At 41.9% G+C, this 25403-nt stretch overlaps 1 protein-coding gene across 2 annotated transcripts; it reads left to right on the top strand.

The window, feature by feature from the left end:
• Positions 1-404: 404 nt before the first annotated feature.
• On the top strand, positions 405-13648 carry ZC3HAV1L (zinc finger CCCH-type containing, antiviral 1 like). Of its 2 annotated transcripts, none has more exons than XM_060156580.1 (5): positions 405-908; positions 1884-2019; positions 6182-6440; positions 7638-7763; positions 12470-13648. In XM_060156580.1, the coding sequence occupies exons 1-5, from the start codon at positions 532-534 to the stop codon at positions 12640-12642; spliced, it is 1071 nt and encodes a 356-aa protein (XP_060012563.1). In that variant the 5' UTR covers positions 405-531; the 3' UTR covers positions 12643-13648. The 2 variants fall into 2 exon arrangements, with proteins under 2 accessions (XP_060012563.1, XP_060012564.1); XM_060156581.1 differs by lacking the exon at positions 12470-13648 and adding an exon at positions 11756-12236.
• Positions 13649-25403: the final 11755 nt, after the last annotated feature.

Consider the following 25403-nt stretch of genomic DNA (forward strand, 5'->3'; position numbering starts at 1 on the left):
TTTTATTTAAATATTATCAGTTTGACATCATGAATATGAAGTTTACACTCTGCATTCTAAAGTTTCCAAATCCGGTGTATGTGTATTTCACACTTGAAGCACGTTCCAACTCGCACTGGTCACATTTCAAATGCTCAACTGTGGCTGGTGGCTAGGTCCTGAGGTCTTCCTCTCCCAGCTACCTAACGCCGTCCAGCTAGGCAACTTCTACCACATTCCCTGTTTCATCTTCTTTGTAGCCCTTACCAGTATCTCAGATTCCCCCCGACTCTACGAGCCCCTCCAGACGAGGACTTAACCTTGAAGGGTGCCTGGCGCAGAGCAGGCGCTCAATCAAGTCTGTCCCCGCCCGATCCGCGCCCAGGGTGGACCCAGGCCCCGGGTCCCGCCTCTCTGCGCCGCGGCCCGTGGGCGGCCGCCCCTCGCCCACCCTCCCCCCGGCCCGCCCCGGGAACGGGGCTTGTAGTCGTGGACGTGACTGGGAGGAGTCTGCCCCCCTCGGATTTCCGCACAAGGAGCCGGGCCGCGACCATGGCGGAGCCCACGGTATGCTCGTTCCTCACCAAGGTGCTGTGCGCCCACGGCGGCCGCATGTTCCTGCAGGATCTGCGCGGCCACGTGGAGCTCTCGGAGGCCCGGCTGCGGGACGTGCTGCGCCAGGCCGGGCCCGACCGCTTCCTGCTGCAGGAGGTGGAGGTGCGGGAGGACCCGTGGGACGCCGAGGCCGAGGTGGCGGCCGGCGAGGGCTGCGCAGGCGGCGGCGGCGGCGGCCCCTCGGCCTGGCGGGTTGTGGCTGTGTCCTCCGCGCGCCTCTGCGCTCGCTACCAGCGCGGCGAGTGCCAGGCCTGCGACCAGCTGCACCTCTGCCGCCGCCACATGATGGGCAAGTGCCCGAACCGCGACTGCTGGTGAGGCTGCGGACGGGTCGGGGCGGCGGGCGGGACGCGGCGGTCAGGGCGCACGGGCCGCGGGCCTGGCCTGGCCAGCCGGAAGCGGGACCCAGCTAAGCAGTAAGAAAAGGGGTCGTTGGTCCGGGCCTGACGCCCCCCTCCGGAAGGGCGGAAGGAAAGCCCCGGGAAGGGGCCTCTCAGGGTCCTTCGCTGGGAGGCCTCCCCGCGCTCCCAGCTGCGGAATGAGGCGGAAGATCGTCGGGACTTGGACTTCTCAACAGCTTCCCCCGCCCCACATTGCAGCTTCTTCCCCCCCCCCGCCCCCCGAGATCTTCCACAGCACGGCCGGAATAAACAGGTTGGGACTTTTGCGTTCATTTCCACCAGTGGCCCTTTGGGGGCCATTTGAGGACCCCATGAGATTCATGGATCCTTTATCTAGAGATCGGCCCTTCCCACTTGAGCACAGTTTTACAGACGCGAGTCTGTGCTCTCTAGGTTTAGAAAGAGCGGTTTAGTTTGCCTCCCCCGCTCCAGGAAACTGAGGGCTGGATGATTTGGAAGAGGTCGTTAGAGGCGGCCTCCTATCTCCAGTCTTCCTCGGTTTCCTCTAGCCCCCCAAAGCGGAGTTGGGGGAGGAGGCATGCTTTCTGTTTAAGGTTGGTGGATGGTGGGGTGCGCAGCCGCTTGGGGTGGAGAAGGCCCAGTGCGGTCCTCTGCAGAACCCACCCACGGGCACCCTCTGTCAAGGCAGATGACTGGGGGAGGGGTCCCTTTGGCCTTAAAGCATCCTCATTCAGAATTAAATGGCTCTGGGAGGGGAGTTGCTTCATCCCAGCTTTCTTATTATCAGAGCTTATTAGACTGTAGTATCCATGGGTTCATGGAAAATTGCGTAACTTCACCTGCAAGTTGAAAGTGACCCTAGGGAAGGGATTTGACAGTCTGGCCCCTCCTTCATCTGGGCCTCTGATCTAGACCTTTGTGTTCTAGGTCTACCTGCACCCTTTCTCATGATATCCACATACCTGTCAACATCCAAGTCCTGAAAAACCAGGGACTGTTTGGTCTCAATGAGGCCCAGCTTCGGATCCTTCTTTTGCAGAATGACCCCTGCCTTTTACCAGAGGTGAGTCACTAAGGAGTCACCCTCATATTGTCTGCACCTTGAAAAAAGTCAGGGGAGAACATCAACAATCTGCTTACAGAGGACAGCCTGAGGGGAAGGGGGGGTGGGTATGATACAGTGCTGGCCTTTCTGCAGTCTATGATTTTATTGGGCTTTTATACACAAGAAGTGTGGTATAGAAATAATAATAATGGCTACTGTTTTTTTTGAGTTCTTACTGAATGCTGAGTAATTCGTATACCTTAGCTGATTAATAATAGCCTATGAGTGAGGTATGCCTGTCCCCATTTTACAGGGGAGGCAACTGAGGCTCGATTAAATAACTTGCCCGGGGTCACATAGAAAATGGCAGATTTGAATTTAGTTTTGTCTGATTACGAAGCCTGTGTTCTGTGAATTACCTGTTTATACTTTTGTTGACTTTTCTATCCAGGCGTTTGTCTTTTCCTGTTAATTCATAAGATGTCTTTAACGATACAGATCCCTTTTTTGGTCACATTTGTTACAAATATCCCCCCCATTTACTTTTTGGGGGCTTTAGATATTAATTTGAATTGTTTTGGAACTACATTATGTTGTTCCAAAGGTACCCATTATAACTGCTATAATGGCAGAATTAGCACATTTGTATCTGTTTAGCTATACACAAAGAATTTTTAAACGGAAGGGTTGGAATCCCCAAAGAAAGTATTACGAGAGATCTTGGCAGGAAGGGAGAGGAGGATGCGGCAGCTATAGGGGGGCTGGGGGGGCGGTCTGTTTTGTCTCAGAGAGAAGGGGCAGTGCAACTTCTGTTTACCTTTAGTGTTGATGAGTTTTTTTGACTTATAGAAGCTTAACATTTTTCGGTTGTTAAACTTAATGCATTTTTTTCTTTATGGCTTCTACCCGAGTACCCTGGGTCCAGCCTCATCTTGTCATACTAGACTATGTCAGTGTTCTGTGAGCAGTTGATGGGTTAGCTGCATTTAAGATAGGAGCCTGCCTTCGGTCTAATCATCTGGAACTGGAGGTGTGTGGCATGTGGCACAAAACACGGCCACTTAGGCAGCAGGGACCTTGGACAAGCACAGTGGATGAGGCAGGAGTGGTACCTCACGTCTCGTGTGTGAAAATGCCTGGTGATTCCTTTCTGCCACACTCCTAAAGATTCAGTATGTAATATAGGTACAGTACACATAAAAAATCAATAAGGGGCAAGTATTGTGATATTGTGATTTATAATAAGAAATATATATTTGGTCTTTGTCTCTGCCCCTGGCACAGAGTTCCTAAGACCCTTGGAATTTCCTAAATTTTTTTTTTAACTTTTTATTTTATATTGGATTATAGTTGATTAACAATGTAGTGATAGTTTCAGGTGTACAGCAGAGTGATTCAATTATACATATACATGTATCTATTTTTTTCATATTGTTTTCCCATTTAGGTTGTTACATAATATTGAGCAGAGTTTCCTGTGCTATACAGTAGGTCCTTGTTGGTTATCCATTTTACTTTTTTTAAAAATTAATTAATTTATTTACTTATTAATTTCTGGCTGTGTTGGGTCTTCGTTGCTGCGCGTGGGCTTTCTCTAGTTGTGGTGAGCAGGGGCTGCTCTTCGTTGCGGTGAGCGGGCTTCTCACTGCAATGGCTTCTCCTGTTGCAGAGCACAGGCTCTAGGTGCGCGGGCTTCAGTAGTTGCAGCACCTGGGCTCAGTATTTGTGGTGTGCGGGCTTCAGTAGTTGTGGTACACAGGCTTAGTTGCTCCGTGGCATGTGGGATCTGCCCGCACCAGGGCTCGAACCCATGTCCCGTTGGCAGGCGGATTCTTAACCTCTGCACTACCAGGGAAGTCCCTGGTTATCCATTTTAAATATAACAGTGTGTACATTTCAAACGTGAGAGCGATAAAAAGTGACTTTTGTTATGTTCATGTGGTGACTTTTGGAAAGCCTCTAGGTAACCTAGGGATGGGAGCTGGTTTCCCTAATAACCAGTCATGTGATTAGAAGGTTGGAACTTTCAGTCCCACTCCCACCTCCTGGGAGGGAAAAGGGCCTAGAGATTGAGTTCAATTACCAATGGCCCGTGATTTAAACAATCATGCCTATGTAATGAAGCCTCCATAAAAAACCCAAAAGGATGGCTTTAGGAGAGCTTCCAGGTTGGTGAACATGTGGAGGTGCCGGGAGAGTGGCGCCCAGATAAAGCATGGAAGCTCCACACCCTTTCCCACATACCTTGCCCTATGCATCTCTTCCATCCAACTATTCCTGAGTTATATATCCTTTTATAATAAACTGGGCATAGAGACTCAAACCATCATATCTTAAAATATAAACTACTTTCATTAAACTGTGTGATACTGGTTCCAGAATGTACAGGAGATCAAAGAAAACAGATCCTAGACCTAGCCCCCAAGTCACAATAATCTGTTGCTTCAAGATTTACCAGAGCTGAGCAATTAAGACCATATGTGCTTAATACTGTCTTGTAGAAGCCTTAACTCACACTCATTTTGTGAGTTTTTTTACATTTTTATTTTAATGCTTATATTTTTCAAAAAACTGTTCTGGCTTCCTGTTTCTTTTTTTCATTAATTGATTCTCACTTCTTTCCTTTTTCAGATGAGCTTTGGAATCATTCAAATTCCTAAAACTGTTTTATAGGAATTCTTTGGGGGAGGTAGGAATTGCACTAAAATTATGGGTTCATTTTAGAAAATTGGCATCACAATCATAGGCAGCATACCGTGTTTTGGCTTACTGATTGAAGTATAATTGATGTGCAATATTATGTTGGTTTCATATGTGTGACGTTTAAATACATATGGAATGATCACCATGGTAAGTCTAATAATCATCTGTCTGCATACAAAGTTATTACAGTATTATTGACCATATTCTTTATGCTGTATATTATATCACCATGACTTGAAAAAAATTTTTTATTGGAGTATAGTTGATTTACAATGTTGTGTTAGATTCTGCTGTACAGCAAAGTGAATCAGTTTTACAGACACATATATCCACTCTTCTTCAGATTCTTTTCCCGTGTAGGTCATTACGGAGTATTGAGTAGAGTTCCCTGTGCTATGCAGTAGGTCCTTATTAGTTATGTTTTATATATAGTAGTCTGTATATGTCAATCCCAATCTCCCAATTTATCCCTCCTCCTTTCCCCTCTGGTAACCATAAGTTGTTTTTTTTTTTACATCTGTGACTCTATTTCTGTTTTGTAAATAAGTTCATTTGTATCATGTTTTTAGATTCCACATATAAGCAGTATCATATGATATCTTTGTCTTACTTCACTCAGTATGACAATCTCTGGATCCATACGTGTTGCTGCAGATGGCATTATTTCATTCTTTTTTTTTATGGCTGAGTAATACTGCATTGCATGTATGTACCACATCTTCTTTATCCATTCCTCTGTTGATGGACATTTAGGTTGCTTCCATGTCCTGGCTATTGTAAATAGTGCTGCAATGAACACTGGGGTGCATGTATCTTTTCGAATTACGGTTTTCTCTGGATATATGCCTAGGAGTGTGATTGCTGGATCATATGGTAGCTCTAGTTTTAGTGTCCATACTGTTCTCCATAATGATTGTACCAATTTACATTCCCACCAACAGTGTAGGAGCGTTCCCTTTTCTCCACACCCTTTCCAGCATTTATTTGTAGATTTTTTGATGATTGCCATTCTGACAGGTATGAGGTGATACTTCATTGTAGTTTTCATTTGCATTTCTCTAATAATTCGTGATGTTGAGCATCTTTTCATGTGTCTCTTGGCCATCTGTATGTCTTCTTTGGAGAAGTGTCTATTTAGATCTTCTGCCCACTTTTTTTTTTTTTTGCGGTACGCGGGCCTCTCACTGTTGTGGCCTCTCCCGTTGCGGAGCACAGGCTCCGGACGCGCAGGCTCAGTGGCCATGGCTCACAGACCCAGCCGCTCCGCGGCATGTGGGATCCTCCCGGACCGGGGCATGAACCCGTGTTCCCTGCGTTGGCAGGCGGACTCTCAACCACTGCGCCACCAGGGAAGCCCCCATAATGATTTTAATAGCCACTGATGATCAGAAGGTGCCATTTAGAGAAGCTGTCCTTTATTGGCTTAAGAGATACAGTGAAAATGAATGTCCTAAGTGTTGCTTCACTTCTGTACCAGGTCTGTTTGCTCTACAACAAAGGTGAAGCCCTGTATGGTTACTGCAACCTCAAGGATAAATGCAACAAGTTTCACGTGTGCAAGTCCTTTGTCAGGGGAGAGTGCAGGCTGCCGAAGTGCAAGCGGTCTCATCAGCTAATTCACGCTACATCCCTGCAGCTGCTGCAGGACCAAGGATTGAATATTCCAAGTGTCGTTAATTTTCAGATAATTGCTACCTACAAGCACATGAAGCTGCACAAGATGCTTGAAAATAAAGGTGAGACTCTCAGAGGTAGACAAAACGCTGTCAACAGTGTAGTGCTGAGCTGCAAGTGAGTCTGGGGAAAAAGCACTTCCTAGGTTAATTGCTGCTCTGTCCTTGGGGAAGCTTCATCAGTCAACATTCTATGATATGGAGCTGTGGTTCTAACCAAAGGAGGGAAGGGATGGAGTTTATTTTCAGCGCTGCCAGCTAATAGCCTCTGCCCAAGTGTTTGAACAGTGTAGCTCCTCGGTAAGTTGGGGGTCAGGAAGTAGGAAGAACAGTCTTAACCGCTTTGGTAGGTGAAAAGAGGAGGGAGGTGGGCTAGTGACTAGAATCTAGGTAAGGATAATGTAGGGATGGCTTTCTTTCATTAAATTGAGTTAAAGTTTTTTCTTAAATTTTTAGGAAATTTTAACGACATTACAGAAGAATTTGGAAAATAGAGAGTAAAAATAAAAATCACATATGACTCCACTCACTCTAATCCATAATAATTGGTTGGTACTCTTTAATTACAGGCCCTTCAGTCCTGTTACTAGAAAATACTAGTCCAGTGGTGGTCAAAGTCTGCATTAGTTTAGTATCTTTCATTTTCACGTTCTGCAACATCATAAATATCTTCTCATATTGCCACATAGTCTGTCCTTTTTTAAGGTCTATAAAGTGTGGCTTGGTTTTCTTAAATCACAATGCGAGAGTACTTATTCCATTAGATTTGCTTATAGCTGAAAATCAGTTTCATTGGGTGGTGGGCTTTGGAGAATTGCTGATAGGAAAACCAGATCATCAAAGTCAGAGTCCCTAAGCTTTAATATGGAATTTTCTTGTGTTGGGATGGTAGTGGCCGACTATGAGTGGTGGTTTGAAGGTAGGGAGGGTTCTGCATGTACCAGTGTCAGAGGCTGTGTAGTTGTGTCCCTAAATGGTGGCAGGGACATTCTGCCCTGTACTGTGGGTAGGGCCTGTTATTCTCTTGATCTGGTCTTGTTTAGTGGGTCTCTCCTAGCTACGAAATGTGACTTTCTGCTTGCTGTTGAGATATATAAATATATATGTATATTTTACTCCGGAAGACACGAACTCTCCAAATACAAAGTGTTGGGAGTTTTATCGGTGATCTGATTAGCTGGGCTGATGATCCCAATGTAGAATGAAATTTAGAGTAAAGGGGTATGTCAGGAAACCTCATCTTTTTCTTCTTCTTTTTAGATAATTCAGCTTCTTCTGCTGAGCATTCCCAGGGCCTTGAGAAACAAGGAGTACACGTAGCTAGGGCTGCAGAGGCCGGTCCTCTGGTCTCTGGCCCTGCTGCGTCAGCCAAGAAGCCATGTGCAGGTAAACCTTAGAGGACGTCAGCGAAATAAGAAGAACGTTGTCCAATTGGAAGGTCTGAAAACAAAGCTTCTGTTGAGATTTAATTTGTAACCATTCACTCATTTAATCGTTTATTAATAATAGCCATAATGATACCTACCTCACAGGTTGTGGTGAGAATTAAAGAAGATGGAGAAGGAGAAAATGCCAGATTGGGAGGATAAAATTGGGGGTGCGTGGTTGAGGATGAGGTTAGACATTGAACAGGCAAAGGGAGAGTAAAACCTGAGAGTAGATGAGGTCAGTCCTGGGCAAATCCTGTAGTTCCTGAGAGCTTTCCCCGGGCTGCCAGAGCTCTTAAAGGGGCAGGCTCCTGCGGACTTGTTCTGAGACCCAGCCAAGTGCTTCTCTGTACGCCCATATACATAGTTTTTACATTGTGGTATTCAGGGACTACATACACTTTATGCTCTCTTTTTTTTAATTTTTGGTTAATATTCCATAAGCATCTCTCCATATTTGTTCACATTTATCATGTGTAATCATTTTCATGCACAGATACACTAATGTATCATCGTTTGCTTAACTAGTTCCATTATTCTGGGATATTTTGATTCTAACAAATTTTGAATATAACTCTTTTCTTAAAATCCACACAATATTAAGTTTTTACGTTATTCTTTACTTTTGCTTCACGTATAGTTGCCGAATGATACTCTTGATTTTCATTTCTTTAAAAATACATGCGGGAATTCCCTGGCGGTCAGTGGTTAGGACTCTGCGCTTCCATTGCAGGGGGCATGGGTTTATATATATATATATATATATATATATATGCATATATGCAAGTAAATATCCTTCCGTATGTCTTTTTTCCATATGTCTTTATTTTGTGTAGTTTGTACATGCCCTTTAATTGCTGGGGCCCTCCTCTGTGCTGATGTGACTTGGCCTTTAATAGGCTCCTTAATTTTCGTAAAAGCATGTTGACTGTATATGATATGATATCCACCTCTCGTGGATCCATCCTCAGCCGACACTGCAGAGTATATAACTTACGGGTGCTCACCAGAGATCTCTACCTCACTCTGTGTACTCTCCATTTCTTTTACCAAAGTCTCAGATTCCTGTAGTATGAAGGATGCGTAGCTCATACATTCCTCTAAGTTGTATCCATTCTTTCTGTGATCAGGATGGACCATCAGAAATCTATATACCTCGCCCATTCCATACTGACTTCTCCCTTCCCCCCCTTCTCTCTGCCCCTGCCCACCCAGCTGTCTCTTTTTAGTTGTACCTGGTGTTTATTTCCTTGTTTTCATCAAGGGGTACCACAGAGAAGCAGCTTTGTGAAATTTTTTCCTGTGTTTGTTGTATTAATAGCCACAAATGTTGGTGTGTAAAGTTTTTTGTTTTTTTTTTTAATTTAACTGTCTGGCAATAACATAACATTTGAGAAATAGGGCCAACGTAGTGAGCTTTTCATCAAGCTAAATTTATTTAATTTAGATTTTTTTTTTTTTCCGGTAAGCGGGCCTCTCACTGTTGTGGCCTCTCCCGTGGCGGAGCACAGGCTCCGGACGTGCAGGCTCAGCGGCCACGGCTCACGGGCCCAGCCGCTCTGCAGCATGTGGCATCTTCCCGGACCGGGGCACGAACCCGTGTCCCCTGCATCGGCAGGCGGACTCTCAACCACTGCGCCACCAGGGAAGCCCCTAGAAAATTTTTAATCATGAAAACTTTTCTTTTCCATTGGGGGAGGTGTGCAAAACTGTCCTTTTTAAAGTGAGAAGGTGCTGTGTTTTCTCCTAATGGACAGTAAGAGCCACGCAACTTATGTTAAGCTCTTCATTTTGGTTGCCAACAACAGTATTTCTGAAAGCTCTTAAGTTTTGCGTATTTGCTTCTTTTTTCTTAGTTACAATTTCTCCGGTGCTAATTAAAAAATTATCTTTATATTTTATTATTATTATTTACGTTTTATTCTTTTACTGTTATATTTCTTTTGTAAGCCATGTTAAATCCTTAATGGAAACAGTATAGTGTATAAATGCATATCCTTTACATTGAAAGACTTAGTAGATTTTTACATTATTGTGTTTTTTATATATATATATATATATATATATATATATATTTTTTTTTTTTTGGCGGTTCGCGGACCTCTCACTACTGTGGCCTCTCCTGTTGCGGAGCACAGGCTCCGGACGCGCAGGCTCAGTGGCCATGGCTCACGGGCCCAGCCGCTCTGCGGCATGTGGGATCTTCCCGGACCACCGGGGCATGAACCCGTGTTCCCAGCATCGGCAAGCGGACTCTCAACCATTGTGCCACCAGGGAAGCCCCTCTTTTTATATATCTTATAATTATGCCTTTATATATGAAGTTGTTGACCCTTTGTAATCTTTGTTGCAATATTTTATTCAATTCTATAATATTGCATTTTAATCTTAGTTCCATTGGTATTCATCCTATAAAAACATTTTATGTAATCATACCTGTCTCTTATTTTAATTTGATGGTTCAGCTGTTAGAGAGTTATCAGATTAGAATTTCTTTGGCAGTTTATCAGGGCTTATGAGATGAAGCTGCACATCTGTAGGCTTCACAAATTCCAAATACCCTAAATTGAATGACTGACTTTCCTCCAGACTTGTTCCTCCTTTTGTTCTTTATTTTGGAGTGTCAGCACCAAATGACTTAAGCCAAAAACCTGCAAATTGTCCTATACTTTTCCTTTCTTCTTATTCCCTGTGTCAGATTGGTTACCCCGTGTTGCAGAATTTTCCACTTTAAAAATCTTGCAAATTTTTATCCTCTCTACCCCTTTCTTTCCATCCCCAACACACTGCCTTTTTCTAAACCCTCATCACCTCTTGCATTTAATTTACAGATTCATAACTCAGTGGTTTTCAAGTCTGTCTTGGGAGGGTTTTTTGTAGGAAGTACGAGATGGACCCCTGTTCCACTTCAAGGATGGTACCCCCATTGTAATTTTTAATATAATAGGCTTTTGTGGATGTCATTGATCTGCTTACCACCCTTCTCTCCCCCTGCTGCCTGGTTGACCTTTTGAAATGCAGACCTAATCGTATTGCTTTTTTCTGCCATAACCTTCATTGGTCCCCATCACGGAGGATAGAAGTCATAAAACTCAAATCCCTACAGGGACTAGAAAGTTAAGATAAGTGGATAAAGTGAGGTGGATATGAGAGGAATGGGGGAAGAGAGGAAGTGCCGTGGCAAACTGTCCCATCTAAAAGGGACAACTGCCTCTTGCTTCCACGTGGGAATGCGGGGCCCAATTTGACGTATCATCCAATTTGTCAAAAGCAGCCACAAATCCAGAAATTTTTATGATAAATTTTCTGATTTTAAAATATTGACTTTTAATTGAGTTCTTAAAATGCAGCCCAATATTGCGTGTATTGACCTACTTGCAGTTTTGGGGATGTGCCATTTTATCTTGTGACTCTATTTGCAAATGATGCTCCCTGTAAGTGCCACTCCTTCCCTCCTCTTGCCTCAAAACCTGGCAAAATTAGATTATTTAAAATGTCAGGTTAGCCTTTCCTGACCCCAAGACAGGCAGCTCTCCTAGTGTTCTCAAAGCTCTAGCACTTCGTACATTGCATTGCAATGCTTTTATTCCCCGGCTTTGAGCAAAAACATTATTTACTTTTTTGGTAATTATAACACTTGGTAGTTAAATAGTTTTTGCCGTATAATGAATTAAACTCTGCGTTTGAATCTGTTGATTCAGTATCATATTGCTCTCGTTGATTCTCTTTCTCCTCACATGTTTTTAGTATTCAAAGGATCTTTTTTCCCTGAGGAATGTGTTATATAAGGTAAACATCATTTTGATGCTTCGGTTTGAATTGTCTAGGTCTAAAATTAATTCTTTATGACTTATGTTTATGATACTAACTCTTTCCATCAAGGAATTAAGTCTTCATTATTGACGTATTTCTTGATTTCTTTCATTATAATTTGCTCATGTTTTTGTCTAGGTCATGAATATCCCTTATTGCATAAATTCTTTCTTGGCTAAATATATCTGTATTGCTACTAAGTATGGGAATCTCTATCTTCACAATGCTATTGATTTTCAAAATATTTGTCTTTAGGTGAGTTGTCTTTGTTCTAACAGTATTAGATGGCTTGTCTGGTTTTTTTTTTTAAATATAAAATTGTAGCTGCAAAAATATTTGTCTTATGTATTTCTATTATATCTTTTTGTTAAATAAAACTGTAATAAGATATTTTTGGATATTTCCTCATTTAATATGAAGTTAATTATTGGTTTTAAACAAATATTCTCTATTATAATAAGGGAAATAACATCCTTTATTCTTGTTTATTAGAAGCTTTTGGTAGGAATTGGTATCTTTTGATATAATCATATAATGTTAATCATTTAAGTTACCTAATATGATTATATTCATGGTTTTCATGATACTAAAACATCCTTAAATTCTTGAGTAAGCTCCACTTGATAATGCCATGTATTCTTTTAATGTATTTTTTATCCTATTTGGTAACTTTCAAGTGTATGCATCTAAACATTCATAAATAAATTTCATTTATATGTTATAAGTGTATGTAATAATTTCCTTTTTATTGCTATATTCTCAAAATATAAATTTTATTCTAGGTACTGTTTTGAATTTTTGTAAATTGATTTGTAATGTTATTATAATTTTTTTTTTTTTTGCGGTACGCAGGCCTCTCACTGTTGTGGCCTCTCCCATTGCGGAGCACAGGCTCCGGACGCGCAGGCTCAGCGGCCATGGCTTACGGGCCCAGCCGCTCCGTGGCATGTGGGATCTTCCCGGACCGGGGCATGAACCCGTGTCCCCAGCATCAACAGGCGGACTCTCAACCACTGCGCCACTAGGGAAGCCGTATTATAATTTCTATTAAATTTTCTTTACAGCTTTATTGAGATGTAACTGACATATAACATTGTGTAAGTTTAAGGTGTACAAGGTGATGATTTGATACATCTGTATACACACATATATTGCAAAGTGTTTACCACAATAAGGTTAGTTAGCACATCCATCCCCTCACATTCATTATTAGTTTTAAAATAATGTATTATGTATCCTTGAATTACCCTTATTATTTAGGAATATTTTTCCAAAAGAATTTTTTTTGGGGGGGGCAAATACAATAATATTGTAGAAATTTTGGAGAATACAGGAATTAAGTATTAAGAAGGAAGTCATATAATCGCCCATAATATGACTGTGTAGAGACAATCACTGTTAATAATGTAGGATATTTCTTTCAGTCTTTTTCCATGCACATATTCTTAAATATTGAGAGTATACTATAAATACAATTTCATATTATACTCTTCTGGATTGATATTGTTTTGTAAGTATTTACCCACATAATTGAAAGCATTCACAATTATATTTGATAGCTGCATTATAGTTTTTAATGTATCATTTATTAATCATAGTCCTGTGGTTGGGCATTTATTATTTGCTACATTTTAGTACACTTGATTTTTTTTTTTTTATTTGGTTGCGCTGGATCTTAATTTTGGCAGGCGGGTTGCTTAGTTGCAGCTCGCCAGCTCCTTAGTTGCAGCATGCAGCCTTCTTAGTTGTGGCATGTGAACTCTTAGTTGCAGCATACATGTGGGATCTAGTTCCCTGACCAGGGATTGAACCCGGGCCCCCTGCATTGGGAGTGCGGAGTCTTAACCACTGTGCCACCAGGGAAGTCCCACACTTGAGTTTTTTAGAGTAGTTTTAGATTTATAACAAAATTAAGAGGCAGGTGCAGAGGTTTCTCATATACCCTCTGCTCCCACACATGCATAGCCTCTTCCATTATCAAGATCACTCACCAGAATGGTGTAGTTTTTAGCAAGGATGCACCTACTTTGTTTTTTTTTAGATGTTTATTTTTAAAGATGAAAAAAATTTATTATTTATGATTATTTTTTTAAGGCAAATCCATTTATTCATTATTTTTGGCTGCATTGGGTCTTTGTTGCTGCACGGAAGCTTTCTCTAGTTGTGGTGAGTGGGGGTTACTCTTCGTTGTCATGCACAGGCTTCTTATTGTGGTGGCTTCTCTTGTTGTGGAGCACTGGCTCTAGGCACACAGGCTTCAGTAGTTGCAGCACACAGGCTCAGTAGTTGCGGCGCGTGGGCTCTAGAGTGCAGGCTCAGTAGGTGTGGCACACGGGCTTAGTTGCTCCGCAGCATGTGGGATCTTCCTGGACCAGGGCTCAAACCCGTGTCCCCTGCATTGGCAGGCAGATTCTTAACCACTGCACCACCAGGGAAGTCCCAGGATGCACCTACACATCATTATCACCCAAAGTCCATAGTTTACCTTAGGGTTCACTCTTAGTGTTGTATATACTATGGGTTTGGATAAAAATATAATGACATATATCCATTATTCTAATATACAGAGTATTTTTACTACCTTAAAAAGTCTCTGTGCTCTGCCTATCATCTCCCCTCCCCTGCCCGGCAAACACTGATCTTTTTATTGTCTCTATAGTTTTGCCTTTTCCAGAATGTCATATGGTTGGAATTACACAGTATGTAGTCTTTTTTTTTTTTTTGCGGTATGCGGGCCTCTCACCGTTGTGGCCTCTCCCGCTGTGGAGCACAGGCTCCGGACGCACAGGCCCAGCGGCCATGGCTCACGGGCCCAGCCGCTGCGCGGCATGCAGGATCCTCCCGGACCGGGGCACGAACCCGTGTCCTCTAGCATCGGACTCTCCCCCGCCCCTGCAGGCGGACTCTCAGCCACTGCTCCACCAGGGAAGCCCCTGTAGTCTTTTTAGATTGGCTTCTTTCACTTAGTAATATGCATTTAGCTTCCTCCATGTCTTTGGGGGCTCATTTCTTTTTGGTGCTGAATGGTATTTCATTGTCTGGATGTACCACAGTTTATCCATTTACCTACTGAAGGACATCTTGGTTGCTTCCAAGTTTCGGCAGTTATGAATGAAACTGCTATAAATATCCATGTGGAGGTTTTTGTGTGGACATAAGTTTTCACGTTCTTTGGGTAAATACCGAGGAGTATGATTGCTAGATCATATGGTAAGAGCATGTTTAGTTTTATAAGAAACCACCAAACTGTCTTCCAAAGTGGCTGTACCACCCTTTTCTTGTCTTGTTGCATTAGCAAGGACTTCAGTTCCACGTTGAAAAGAAGAGCTGAGAGGGGACAACATCGTTGTCTTAAAGCTTTGAGTTTCTCACCATTAAGTCTGATATTAGTTGTACTTTTTTTGTAGATAGTCCTTATCAAGTTGAGAAAGTTCCCCTCTACTTCTAGTTCACTGAGAGTTTTTATCACTAATGAGTGTTGGATTTTGTCAAATGCTGCTTCTGCATCTATTGATATAATCATGTGGTTTTTCTTTTTCAGTTGGTCAGTGTAATGGATTATGCTGATTGATTTTCAGATGTTGACCCAGCCTTGCATATCTGTGATAAATCCTACTTGGTCATGGTGTATAATTCTTTGCAGACTTTTTTGGATTCGATTTGTTAATATTTTGTTGAGGATTTTTGTACATACGTTCATGAGAGAAATTGGTCTGTAATTTTCTTATTATGTCTTTATCTGGTTTTGGTATTAGGGTAATGTCAGCCTCATAGAATGAGTTAGGGATTATTCCCTCTGCTACTGTTCTCTGAAAGAGATTGTAGAGAATTGGTATAATTTCTTTCTTAAATGTTTTGTAGAAATCACCCATGAACCCATCTCAGCCTGTTGCTTTCTGTTTTGGAAGGTTATTAATTATGGATTCAATTTCTTTATGATCTATATGATTTAAAAAAGTAATTACAAGTATTACTTTGATAAACACAACAATATTTTTTAATGTGAAATTTAAAAAAAACCCAACAAATTTCTAACAATGCTGGCAGTCACTGTCTACTGAGCATGATGAACTAGATGTTCACAAATAGGACACGGAGATTTATCCCAGTGATTTTCCTTGCACAGTTCAATAAAGATCAATCTGATATTGACCAATTACTGGTAGAAGTTCTCAGGGAAAGAAACCTGAGTAAGTAGGTGGCACAAGGAGCCAGTTCTCATTTGCTACCTTATTGAGGAAACTAAGACTGTTCTTAAATGGAAAAGAGCTGAAAACATTTTCCATAACATTTGCCTCATTAAAGTGAGGCTAACTGCTAAACTTTGCTTCTTGGTTCATATTTCATTAATTAAAATACTTTACAGATAAAGATACTGATATAATTATGTCATTAAGAAGAACAGTACATTAATGATTCTATATTTGTTTTTTTAATATCAAAGGTTATTCATGTGAATTGAAGGTTTCTAACATGGTTGATGCCCTAAATGTAAAGTCACATTTTTGGAGCTTGTTTCTAAGGTGTAAAGGATGACCTATAAAGTGCAAACACACTTTTTTGTAGTATCTACTGGAACTGCCAAAATCCTCTAAAATACAAATGAAAGCATCTGAAACAAAAGCTTCAACATCAAAAATCAGTAGAAAAATACTCACAGAAAGAGGAATGGGAGAAAATAGCCTGAGACCAATAAAAAAAAATGTAATAGTACAAAAAGAACAAAGCCAAAACCAACTGTAGAAATACAAATTTCAAGCAGAATGTTAGATCTGCTTGGGATCTCTAGAAGAGATCTAGAGGAAAAACAGATTAGGATAAAACTACTTTAATGTATTTGTAAGTGCTATAAAAATTAAGATAATACTTAAATGTTTTATGCTTAGTAAAAGTATATAACTATATAATTAAGTCTATACTATAGCCAATCAGTAATGCCAAAGATTAATTGAAAAATCAAATTCAAGACACGGAAGGACTGAGTAAGAGAGTTATAGTATTACCAGCACAATTATTGACCTAAGCATTAGGACACGGCAATACAATTGTAGATTTTTTTTTAAACTTTTTTATTGGAGTATAATTGCTTTACAATGGTGTGTTAGTTTCTGCTTTATAATGAAGTGAATCAGTTATACATATACATACATCCCCATATCTCTTCCCTCTTGCGTCTCCCTCCCTCCCACCCTCCCTATCCCACCCTTCTAGCTGGTCACAAAGCACTGGGCTTATCTCCCTGTGCTATGTGACTGCTTCCCACTAGCTATCTATTTTACATTTGTACATATTTGGACATATATACACTACCATTCTCTCTTTGTCCCAGCTTACCCTTCCACCTCCCCATGTCCTCAAGTCCATTTTCTAGTAGGTCTGCATCCTTATTCCTGTCTTGCCCCTAGTTCTTCATGACCTTTTTTTTTTTTAGATTCCATATATGTGTGTTAGCATACAGTATTTGTTTTTCTCTTTCTGACTTACTTCACTCTGTATGACAGACGCTAGGTCCATCCATCTCACTACAGATAACTCAATTTTGTTTCTTTTTATGGCTGAGTAATATTCCATTGTATGTACATGCCAACAACTGTAGATTAAAAAGAATTTCTGAGGAAGTACTAGACTAGCAGCTTAATCAGGGTTGTAATGAGGAGCATTTCCTAGAATTGGAAACAAAAATAAGCCGAGCTTGAAGTTCAAAAATGTTCCCAGTGTCCTGTCAAATATTATCGTTTAAAACAAGAAATCTGAATAAATATTTTAAATTGTTGAACTTTAATAATAAAGAACGTTTTTGGCAACCAAGAAGGGATAGTTAACATTTAAAGAAATACCAAATAGAATTATTTTGGAACTTGGAATCTACATAAAAGGCCATAGGGCTTCCCCGGTGGCACAGTGGTTAAGAATCCGCCTGCCAATGCAGGGGACAAGGGTTCGAGCCCTGGTCCAGGAAGATCCCACATGCTGCAGAGCAACTAAGCCCGTGTGCCCAACTACTGTGCCTGCACTCTAGAGCCCGCGAGCCACAACTACTGAGCCCGAGGGCCACAAAAACTGAAGCCCACGCACTTAGAGCCCGTGCTCTGCAACAAGAGAAGCCACCCAATGAGAAGCCCGCACACCACAACGAAGAGTAGCCCCCGCTCGCCGCAACTAGAGAAAGCCCGCACAGCAACAAAGACCCAACGCAGCCAAAAATAAAAATAAATTAATTAATTTAAAATAAATAAATAAAAGGCCACAGGGACTTAAATCAGTATCCTTAAGATACATAAAGCTAATATGTCTCATCAATGTTGAGAAATCGTGATAATTATAACAGCTTCCATTCACTGTACCTTACCTGTGTGACAAGTACAGTTCTAAGTCTTTTTACTCATTTAATTATCAAAACATAGATGAGTTAGATCAGTACTGCCCTTAGACCTGGGCAAGAGGGCTCTGCCTGGGCCTCTAGAAGCTTCTCTCTGCTCATAATTTACACCATTTAGGCACCAGGGAAATGCTTCTCCACATCACTTATACTATGTCCTCAACACAAAAGGTGATCGCTTCAGAAAGCCGTGCCGACATTGGAAACGTGGTTTTAGACTTTGCAGAGGATTTCACTGATGTAAAAATGTAGGTAAACAAAAACAAATGAACTTATCAAGTCCTGCCTTTCAGATAGCGTGGATGCAATAGAATCTTACAAAACGAAATAGCTTTTTCCCAGTAGTTTCCAGTGTCCATTTTCCCTCCTCTTTGTGTTCTAATCAGTAGTTCTGGAGATACTCACAAATTATATAACTTCAACATTGCTGCAGGTGCACATGGCAGCTGGGGAACATTTTTCGTTATTAAGCAATTCATACTCCTCGACATTTATATAAGTAGTTTTCCATTTTGCACGTCAGAAGCAGGATATCGATTCTTTCTGTTAGCACATTGAATGTGGGTATTGGATAGTTTGATGTTTTGCTTTTATAAAAAGATCCTTAAAATTTCATTAAAGTTTCAAAAAATTAAATGGGGAGCTGTACTTCACCTCATGATGTAGGAAGTCCCAAGAAAAAGCTAGGTAACCTACAAAATCATAACTTTTCTTGAGCCCAGGAGAACTGTGGTCACAAGTCAACCAACGTCACTGAAGTCCAAAGAGTGGCAAGATTCTGCAAAGAGAGATGTGACCCCAAAACGATGTTACCTTTGACAGAGTATAGGGGTAGAGGCGGCCCTTACGCAAATGGGTAAGATGAAATCAGGTAAATTTTAATGAATTCTTAAAGACCAAGTGTGGGCTAGCATGTCAATTTATAATAGGTATAGCAGAGGACAACACAAAAATTATTCAAGAACAGCCAAAGTAAATAGACTCAAATGATTAATAGGTAATCTCCCCCTAACACACACTTTTGAAGACATGACTCCATATTATAGCAGTGTTTATGAACACAACGAAAGACGAAAAGAAATTATAATACCCAGCTGGACAAGCGGTCTGAAGGCTGACATTCTCATGCACTGCTGGAGGAAGGGTCTACTGAAGACAAGTTGGCAAGATCGTAAAAATATACATCTCTTTGATCGAGTAATTCCAGTTTCAGAAATTTATCATGTGATGATAATAAAAATATGTAGAGGGATTTAGTTACAAAATTGTTTATATTTGTTAGGGTCCTAGCAAGAAACAGATGGCACACTTAAACTGGATAAGTGGAGAGAATGTAACGAAGGACTATTTCCAAAGACATGAGTCAGATTCAGGGAAGCCTACAAGGGTCGGTGGAGTACTTGGGCTAGCAGTGATGGGGACGCCACCCTACGCATGAAGGTGCAAAGGAAGGGACTGTTACAGGAGCCCAGGGAGAGTAGCTGTAGGACAGAACCTCCCACCAGATGAATTCAAGTTCTTATGTTCATGGACACCACCATCTAGTAACCCTTCAGGGAGGACCTGGGGAGATAAATACGCTTGTGTCCCTCTTTTTCTGCTGTCTGATTTCTTGCTGGTACCTCCCATTGATCAAACCCACAGGAGAGGGAGGAAGGTCAACGATGCAGTCTTGCAAAGGTCAGCTTCCTGAAGCAAATAGCATGGTGGAGACGGGTAGAGGATGAACATGGGCTAATAAAATATCTAGCACAATGTCTGATGCAGCACTACTTATGGTGGTAAAATACTGGAAACCACCTATGTGTCCAGCATTAGGGAATTTGCTGAACAACTTAGGATAGGTTCATATATGGGAATACAGTGCCACCATTAAAAATGATGTCCTGGAAGTATTTACTAAGGTGAAAAAAGATGCTCATAATATATTGTTGAATGAAACAAAATTTTATGTACAGTCTGGTTCCAATTTTATATCAGTATTCTGTGTGTGTGTGTGCGTGTGTGCGCGCATTTATGCATTTGAAGTGTCTGGAAGAGCGTATGGTCTAATGTTAACAGTGCTTCTTTTGGAGTGGTGAGATTACAGATAATTTTAATATTCATAACTTTGCTTCTTGGTATATTCTGCTTTTTTTTTTTTTTTTGCGGTACGTGGACCTGTCACTGTTGTGGCCTCTCCCGTTGTGGAGCGCAGGCTCTGCGGCCATGGCTCACGGGCCCAGCCACTCCGTGGCATGTGGGATCTTCCCGGACTGGGTCACGAACCCGTGTCGCCTGCATCGGCAGGCGGACTCTCAACCACTGCGCCACCAGGGAAGCCCCTATTCTGCTTTTTCTACAATGTGTAATAAAAAAAATTAAAGCTCCTTTTTAGAAAAATGAGAAATACGGCATAATCCCAACTTAATTCTGTGAGTTAAATAGGTGCTGTCCTTAACACTGACAAGGAAAAATCCTTAAAAATTCTATTAGAAGCCAATTTCATTTTTGAACATAGTTACAAAATTCTTAAATGAAATTCCAACAAAGAATTGAGCAATAATAATTATTGTATATAATTAGATGCCAATTATAATACTGAGTGACTTACCTGGTTATCTAACTTTTTCATACAACACTATGAAATAGGTATTAACATTTCCATTTTTAGGCGGGAAAACCAAGGCTCAGAAAAGTCATGACCAAAGTTACATGGCTATTAAACGATAAAACAGTATTCAAAGTCTTAAACCCTGTCTTTACCTAAACCCTGTGTTGTCAACCACAGTGTGACTAAGCCGAACTTATCTCCAAGCTTACAGGATGAGCAGATCACAAAGAAAACTCTGAATATATTACTTCATGTCAACAACAGAATGAATGGTGAACATCAGAAGATTATAGACACTGCACAGACATTGTATAATATTTAACGGACTCTCAGAAGCTAGAAGCAGGTAGATACTTTATTAACTTGGCATCTGTATCTTTAAAAACAAGTTAACGTGTACATCAACTATACTTCAATTTAAAAAAAGGTCATCACACTAACTATAAATTAACTGGTCACTGTCATAATTATTTAGAATACTTTTAGGGATTACTGTCATTGCTTTAAGATGGCAAAAATGGTTAGAAAAAAAAAAGATCAAAACATTTGTCTAGTAGCCTGATGGAAATTCAGTCATTAATTCAGTAAATATTTATTGGGAACATACTGTGTGTCAGGCACTGTACCAGGCATTGACCAATTAATGGCAAAGGATAATAATAGCTAACATTAAAGTAGAGCTTGCTATATGCTAGCTTTTTTCCTAAGCACTTTAGATATACCAACTTGTTTAATCCTTATACAACCCCATGAGGCAGGTACTATTACAATTGTTCTATTTCATAGATGAGGACACTAAGGCACAGGGGCTAATGCATCATAGCTAATAAGTGATGGGGCTGTGACACAAGATACAGATAGTCCTAGCCTAAGGGTCTAAGCAATTAACCATTGTGTAAATACCCCTCTCTAAACAAGAAGTAATGGTCTCTGTCCTCATGGAGATTTATGATTTAATCGCAAACGAAGACATGAAACCAAACACAAAATTAAATACACAGTTTCAAATAGTAAATGCTAAGGAAGAAGAGACTAACAGGAATCGCTTACTTAGGTGGGGGCAGGGCAGTCAGGGAAGACTGGGCTGAGGAGGAGCCCATCAGATGAAGGGTGGGTGAAGGGCCAGGGCCAGTGGGAGAGCCCAGTAGGAGGCCCTGGGACGATGCCTGGAAGGATGGTCCCAGCGGCTGGATGTCCCTGCAGGAGTCTGTGAACATTTGCAGGTCATGCTGAGCAGCTGGTTTTATTTGAAGAGTGATGGGGAGCTTTTGAAGTTTTGTTTTTTTCGTTTTTGTTTTTGTTTGTTTGTTTGGTTTTTGCGGTACGCGGGCCTCTCACTGCTGTGGCCTCTCCTGTTGCGGAGCACAGGCTCCGGATGCGCAGGCTCAGCGGCCACGGCTCACGGGCCCAGCCGCTCCGCGGCATGTGGGATCTTCCCGGACCGGGGCACGAACCCGTGTCCCCTGCATCGGCAGGCAGACTCTCAACCACTGCGCCACCAGGGAAGCCCTGAAGTTTTGTTTTTATATTAATGAAGTGTTTGTTTTCACTACAGATGTTTCATCTGCAGACGTCTTTTATTTTTTATTCACCTGATGGCTAATCCGTCCTGCACATGGGACTCACTCCAACATCTTCTGTGGTCACGGGTGATGGCGCCTGAGTTCCGCTCTGGCCTGAGTCTCAGGCAGACAGGCCCTCACACCCAAACCTGGATTTCAAGTTGATTCTCAGAAGTTTAGAGGGACACAGTACTGAGGGTGGTATGACGTAGTTACTATTATAATTATTCCCATTTTGCAGATGAGGAAACTCAGGTACAGGAAGTGGTGTTTGCCATAGATATCATCAAATGGCCATCATAGACCAAGTCCAGGATTTATTATTGAATCGGAATAGCGAGTTCTACATTGGCAGTTTCTGTATACTTAGTTTACCACACGGCAGTCATTGTACTTTTATTTCATGGTCAAGCTGTGCGGTCCAATATGGTGGCCACTAGCCACATATGGATGTTCAACCTTAAATTCATTAAACTTAAACAACATTAAAAATTCAGCTCCTCAGTCACACTGGCCACACTTCGAGTGCTCATAGCTATTTGTGTCCAGCAGCTACTTCACTGGACGGCACAGACTTACAGAACAGTTCCATCATTGCATACAGTTCTTCTGGACAGCACTGATCTAGAAATGTCTTAATTTGCTCTTTTAAATGGTGAATGAGCTCCACACAGAGCTGTTTGTGGGCAGGTAATTTTATCATCCGGCTTCTCACAATTTTCATCCAGAGCCTATAAAATTCAAATTTTGTAAGCATATTTTATTCTTTGGAGATTTCTTTGTCATTTTATTCTTTGTCATTTCCTAAAGGGCAGAGATTGGTTCTTTCTCTTTTTCCGTGAAGAGCCTTTAAGTTTATTCACTAAATTTAATAAACTTTTGCTGATGCCAATTACTATAGCTTAACAAACTCTGCACGAGGCTGAGCTAATGTCATGTCTGAAGTGACCTTTTATGTTTTTTCTAAAATAAATTTATTATATTTTTGGCTGCATTGGGTCTTCATCGAGGTGCGCGGGCTTCTCTTGTTGCGGAGCACAGGCTCTAGGCGCACGGGCTCAGTAGTTGTGGCTCACGGGCTCTAGAGCTCAGTCTCAGTAGTTGTGGCGCACGGGCTTAGTTGCTCCGCGGCATGTGGGATCTTCCCAGACCGGGGCTCGAACCCGTGTCCCCTGCATTGGCAGGCGGATTCTTAACCACTGTGCCACCAGGGAAGCCCCCTTTTATGTTTTTTGAACAATCTCTTTTATTTATTTATTTTTGGCTGTGTCAGGTTTTAGTGGCAGCACGCGGGATCTTTCGCTGTGGGTCTTGGGCTCTTCGTTGCAGCACGCAGTGTGGCGTGCGGTCTTCAGAGTGCGCGGGCTCAGTAGTTGCGTTGCAGGCTTAGTTGCCCCACGGCATGTAGGATCCTAGTTCCCTGACTAGCATTGGAAGGTGGATTCTTAACGAGTGGACCACAAGGGAAATCCCTTTAAGCAATCTCTTGTTGCTAGTTCATACTATATAGCACAGGAATCAGCATTTCTTGACATACTTTGAAGTCTGAGACGTTACTCTGTCAGTGTAAGGATGGATAAGTAGATGCCATGGTACATTCTTCTGGCTCTGGTACCAAAGGACTATGGACAAACTCATGTTCCCCTAATTAATTAATTAGCTTAATTGTTGATGGGGGCAGGGATGGGTGAGGTGAGGAAAGAGACTGGCTTTGAACTTGGTTCTTGTACCTCCAAGTATTAATTGAGCCCCACAACCTGCCAAGCATTGCACTAGACACCCAGGAATAAAGGGGTGAAAACAAGAAGGTCTCTGCCCTTGAAGAACTTACAAACATATGAAGATTTACTCCACATGGACAGTGCAGTGACCAAGGTATCCCAGGGGCTGTGCACAGAGGAAGGGCAACACACCCAGGTTGGGGAGATCAGGGACGGATGAGTGGAGAAGTGATGGACACAACTACAGGGGCTCAAGAGCAGAGATCTCTCCTAGGAAGGGTATCCCTCTAGGGATTTGAGTGAGGAAAGAGTTTTCCAGAAAAGCAGGGAGGTTAAGACATATCCATAGAGTGGGTTTGGCTTTCCTTATGCATGTAATTGATCTGCACTCATGACCAGAGGGAAGAACGAGGAACTGAGCTAGGGTATCATCATTATTCTCCTTCTGAACTTGAGCCAGAGTCCATGAGTTTTAGAACCCAGTCAGATGTGAGTTGCAGTTAGTAAAATGCCAGAGAAGGAGGGTGATTCTTTCACCAACTGCTGCCACGATTCTCCTGTGGATTTTTGGCACGTCTTAGGAGAGCTGCCCGTGGGTTTGGGGCTATATTAGGAAATGGCCATGGAGGGTGTGGGCAGAGGATTGAGCCAGTTGATCTGTGACAGTTTGTGTGTGTGGTGGGGAGGGGATTGGGGGAAGGAGGTAAGGGAAAATGCAACAGAGAGGTGAGGCCTGGAAACCTGCTTCAGGAACATTCTTACTTGCCATTAAGGCCACCAGACTGTGCAAGAGGGACAGACGTCTCCAGTCCAATCCATCCAAGACAAGGATCTTGGTTTTAAACCTTGTATCTTCGGTCATGGGCACTTTGTGGATCTCTCTTTTTCCATTGGCTTCCCTTTTTTTTTTTTTTTTTTTTGCAGTACGCGGGCCTCTCCCGTTGCGAAGCACAGGCTCCAGACGCGCAGGCTCAGCGACCATGGCCCACGGACCCAGCCGCTCCGCGGCATGTGCGATCTTCCCGGACCGGGGCACGAACCCGTGTCCCCTGCATCGGCAGGCGGACTCTCAACCACTGCGCCACCAGGGAAGCCCGAGGAAGACTTTTTTATTGAAAGCACAAATATAACAACATCAAAGGACAGAATGCTCATAATCTCATCATCTTAATACAGCAATTTTAAGTTTTATACAATTCCTTTCAAGTCATACTCATCGCTTTGTCAATTCATAAACCATTTTATATTTAGTTTTTCTCCATTTAACATTATAACCCAAACACATCTTATGTTGCCTCACAGTTATTGTAACAGAAGCATAACGTTGCCTCTTGTTACTGTAATGTAATTAATTGCATCAAGCCACTCTCCTGATACTGGGCCGCGGGTTGCTGGCTCTACCCTTTCAAAACAATTACATGTTTCTCTTAATTCCATCTCCTCTGACCTCTGAGAATTTACTCTGTCAATTATCTTTCCCTTGCATTTTTTAAAATAGATTTTATTTATTTATTTATTTATTTATTTTTGG

This window comes from Lagenorhynchus albirostris, chromosome 8 (genome assembly GCF_949774975.1).
Source record: "Lagenorhynchus albirostris chromosome 8, mLagAlb1.1, whole genome shotgun sequence".
In the NCBI taxonomy this organism is placed as follows: domain Eukaryota; kingdom Metazoa; phylum Chordata; class Mammalia; order Artiodactyla; family Delphinidae; genus Lagenorhynchus; species Lagenorhynchus albirostris.

Bases quoted from the DNA above. Each gene is read 5' to 3' on its own strand.
- ZC3HAV1L (XM_060156580.1), top strand. From the start codon at position 532: ATGGCGGAGCCCACGGTATGCTCGTTCCTCACCAAGGTGCTGTGCGCC. The intron at 2,020-6,181 runs GTGAGTCACTAA...CTTCTGTACCAG, and splicing joins ACCCCTGCCTTTTACCAGAG to GTCTGTTTGCTCTACAACAA. The intron at 6,441-7,637 runs GTGAGACTCTCA...TCTTCTTTTTAG, and splicing joins CAAGATGCTTGAAAATAAAG to ATAATTCAGCTTCTTCTGCT.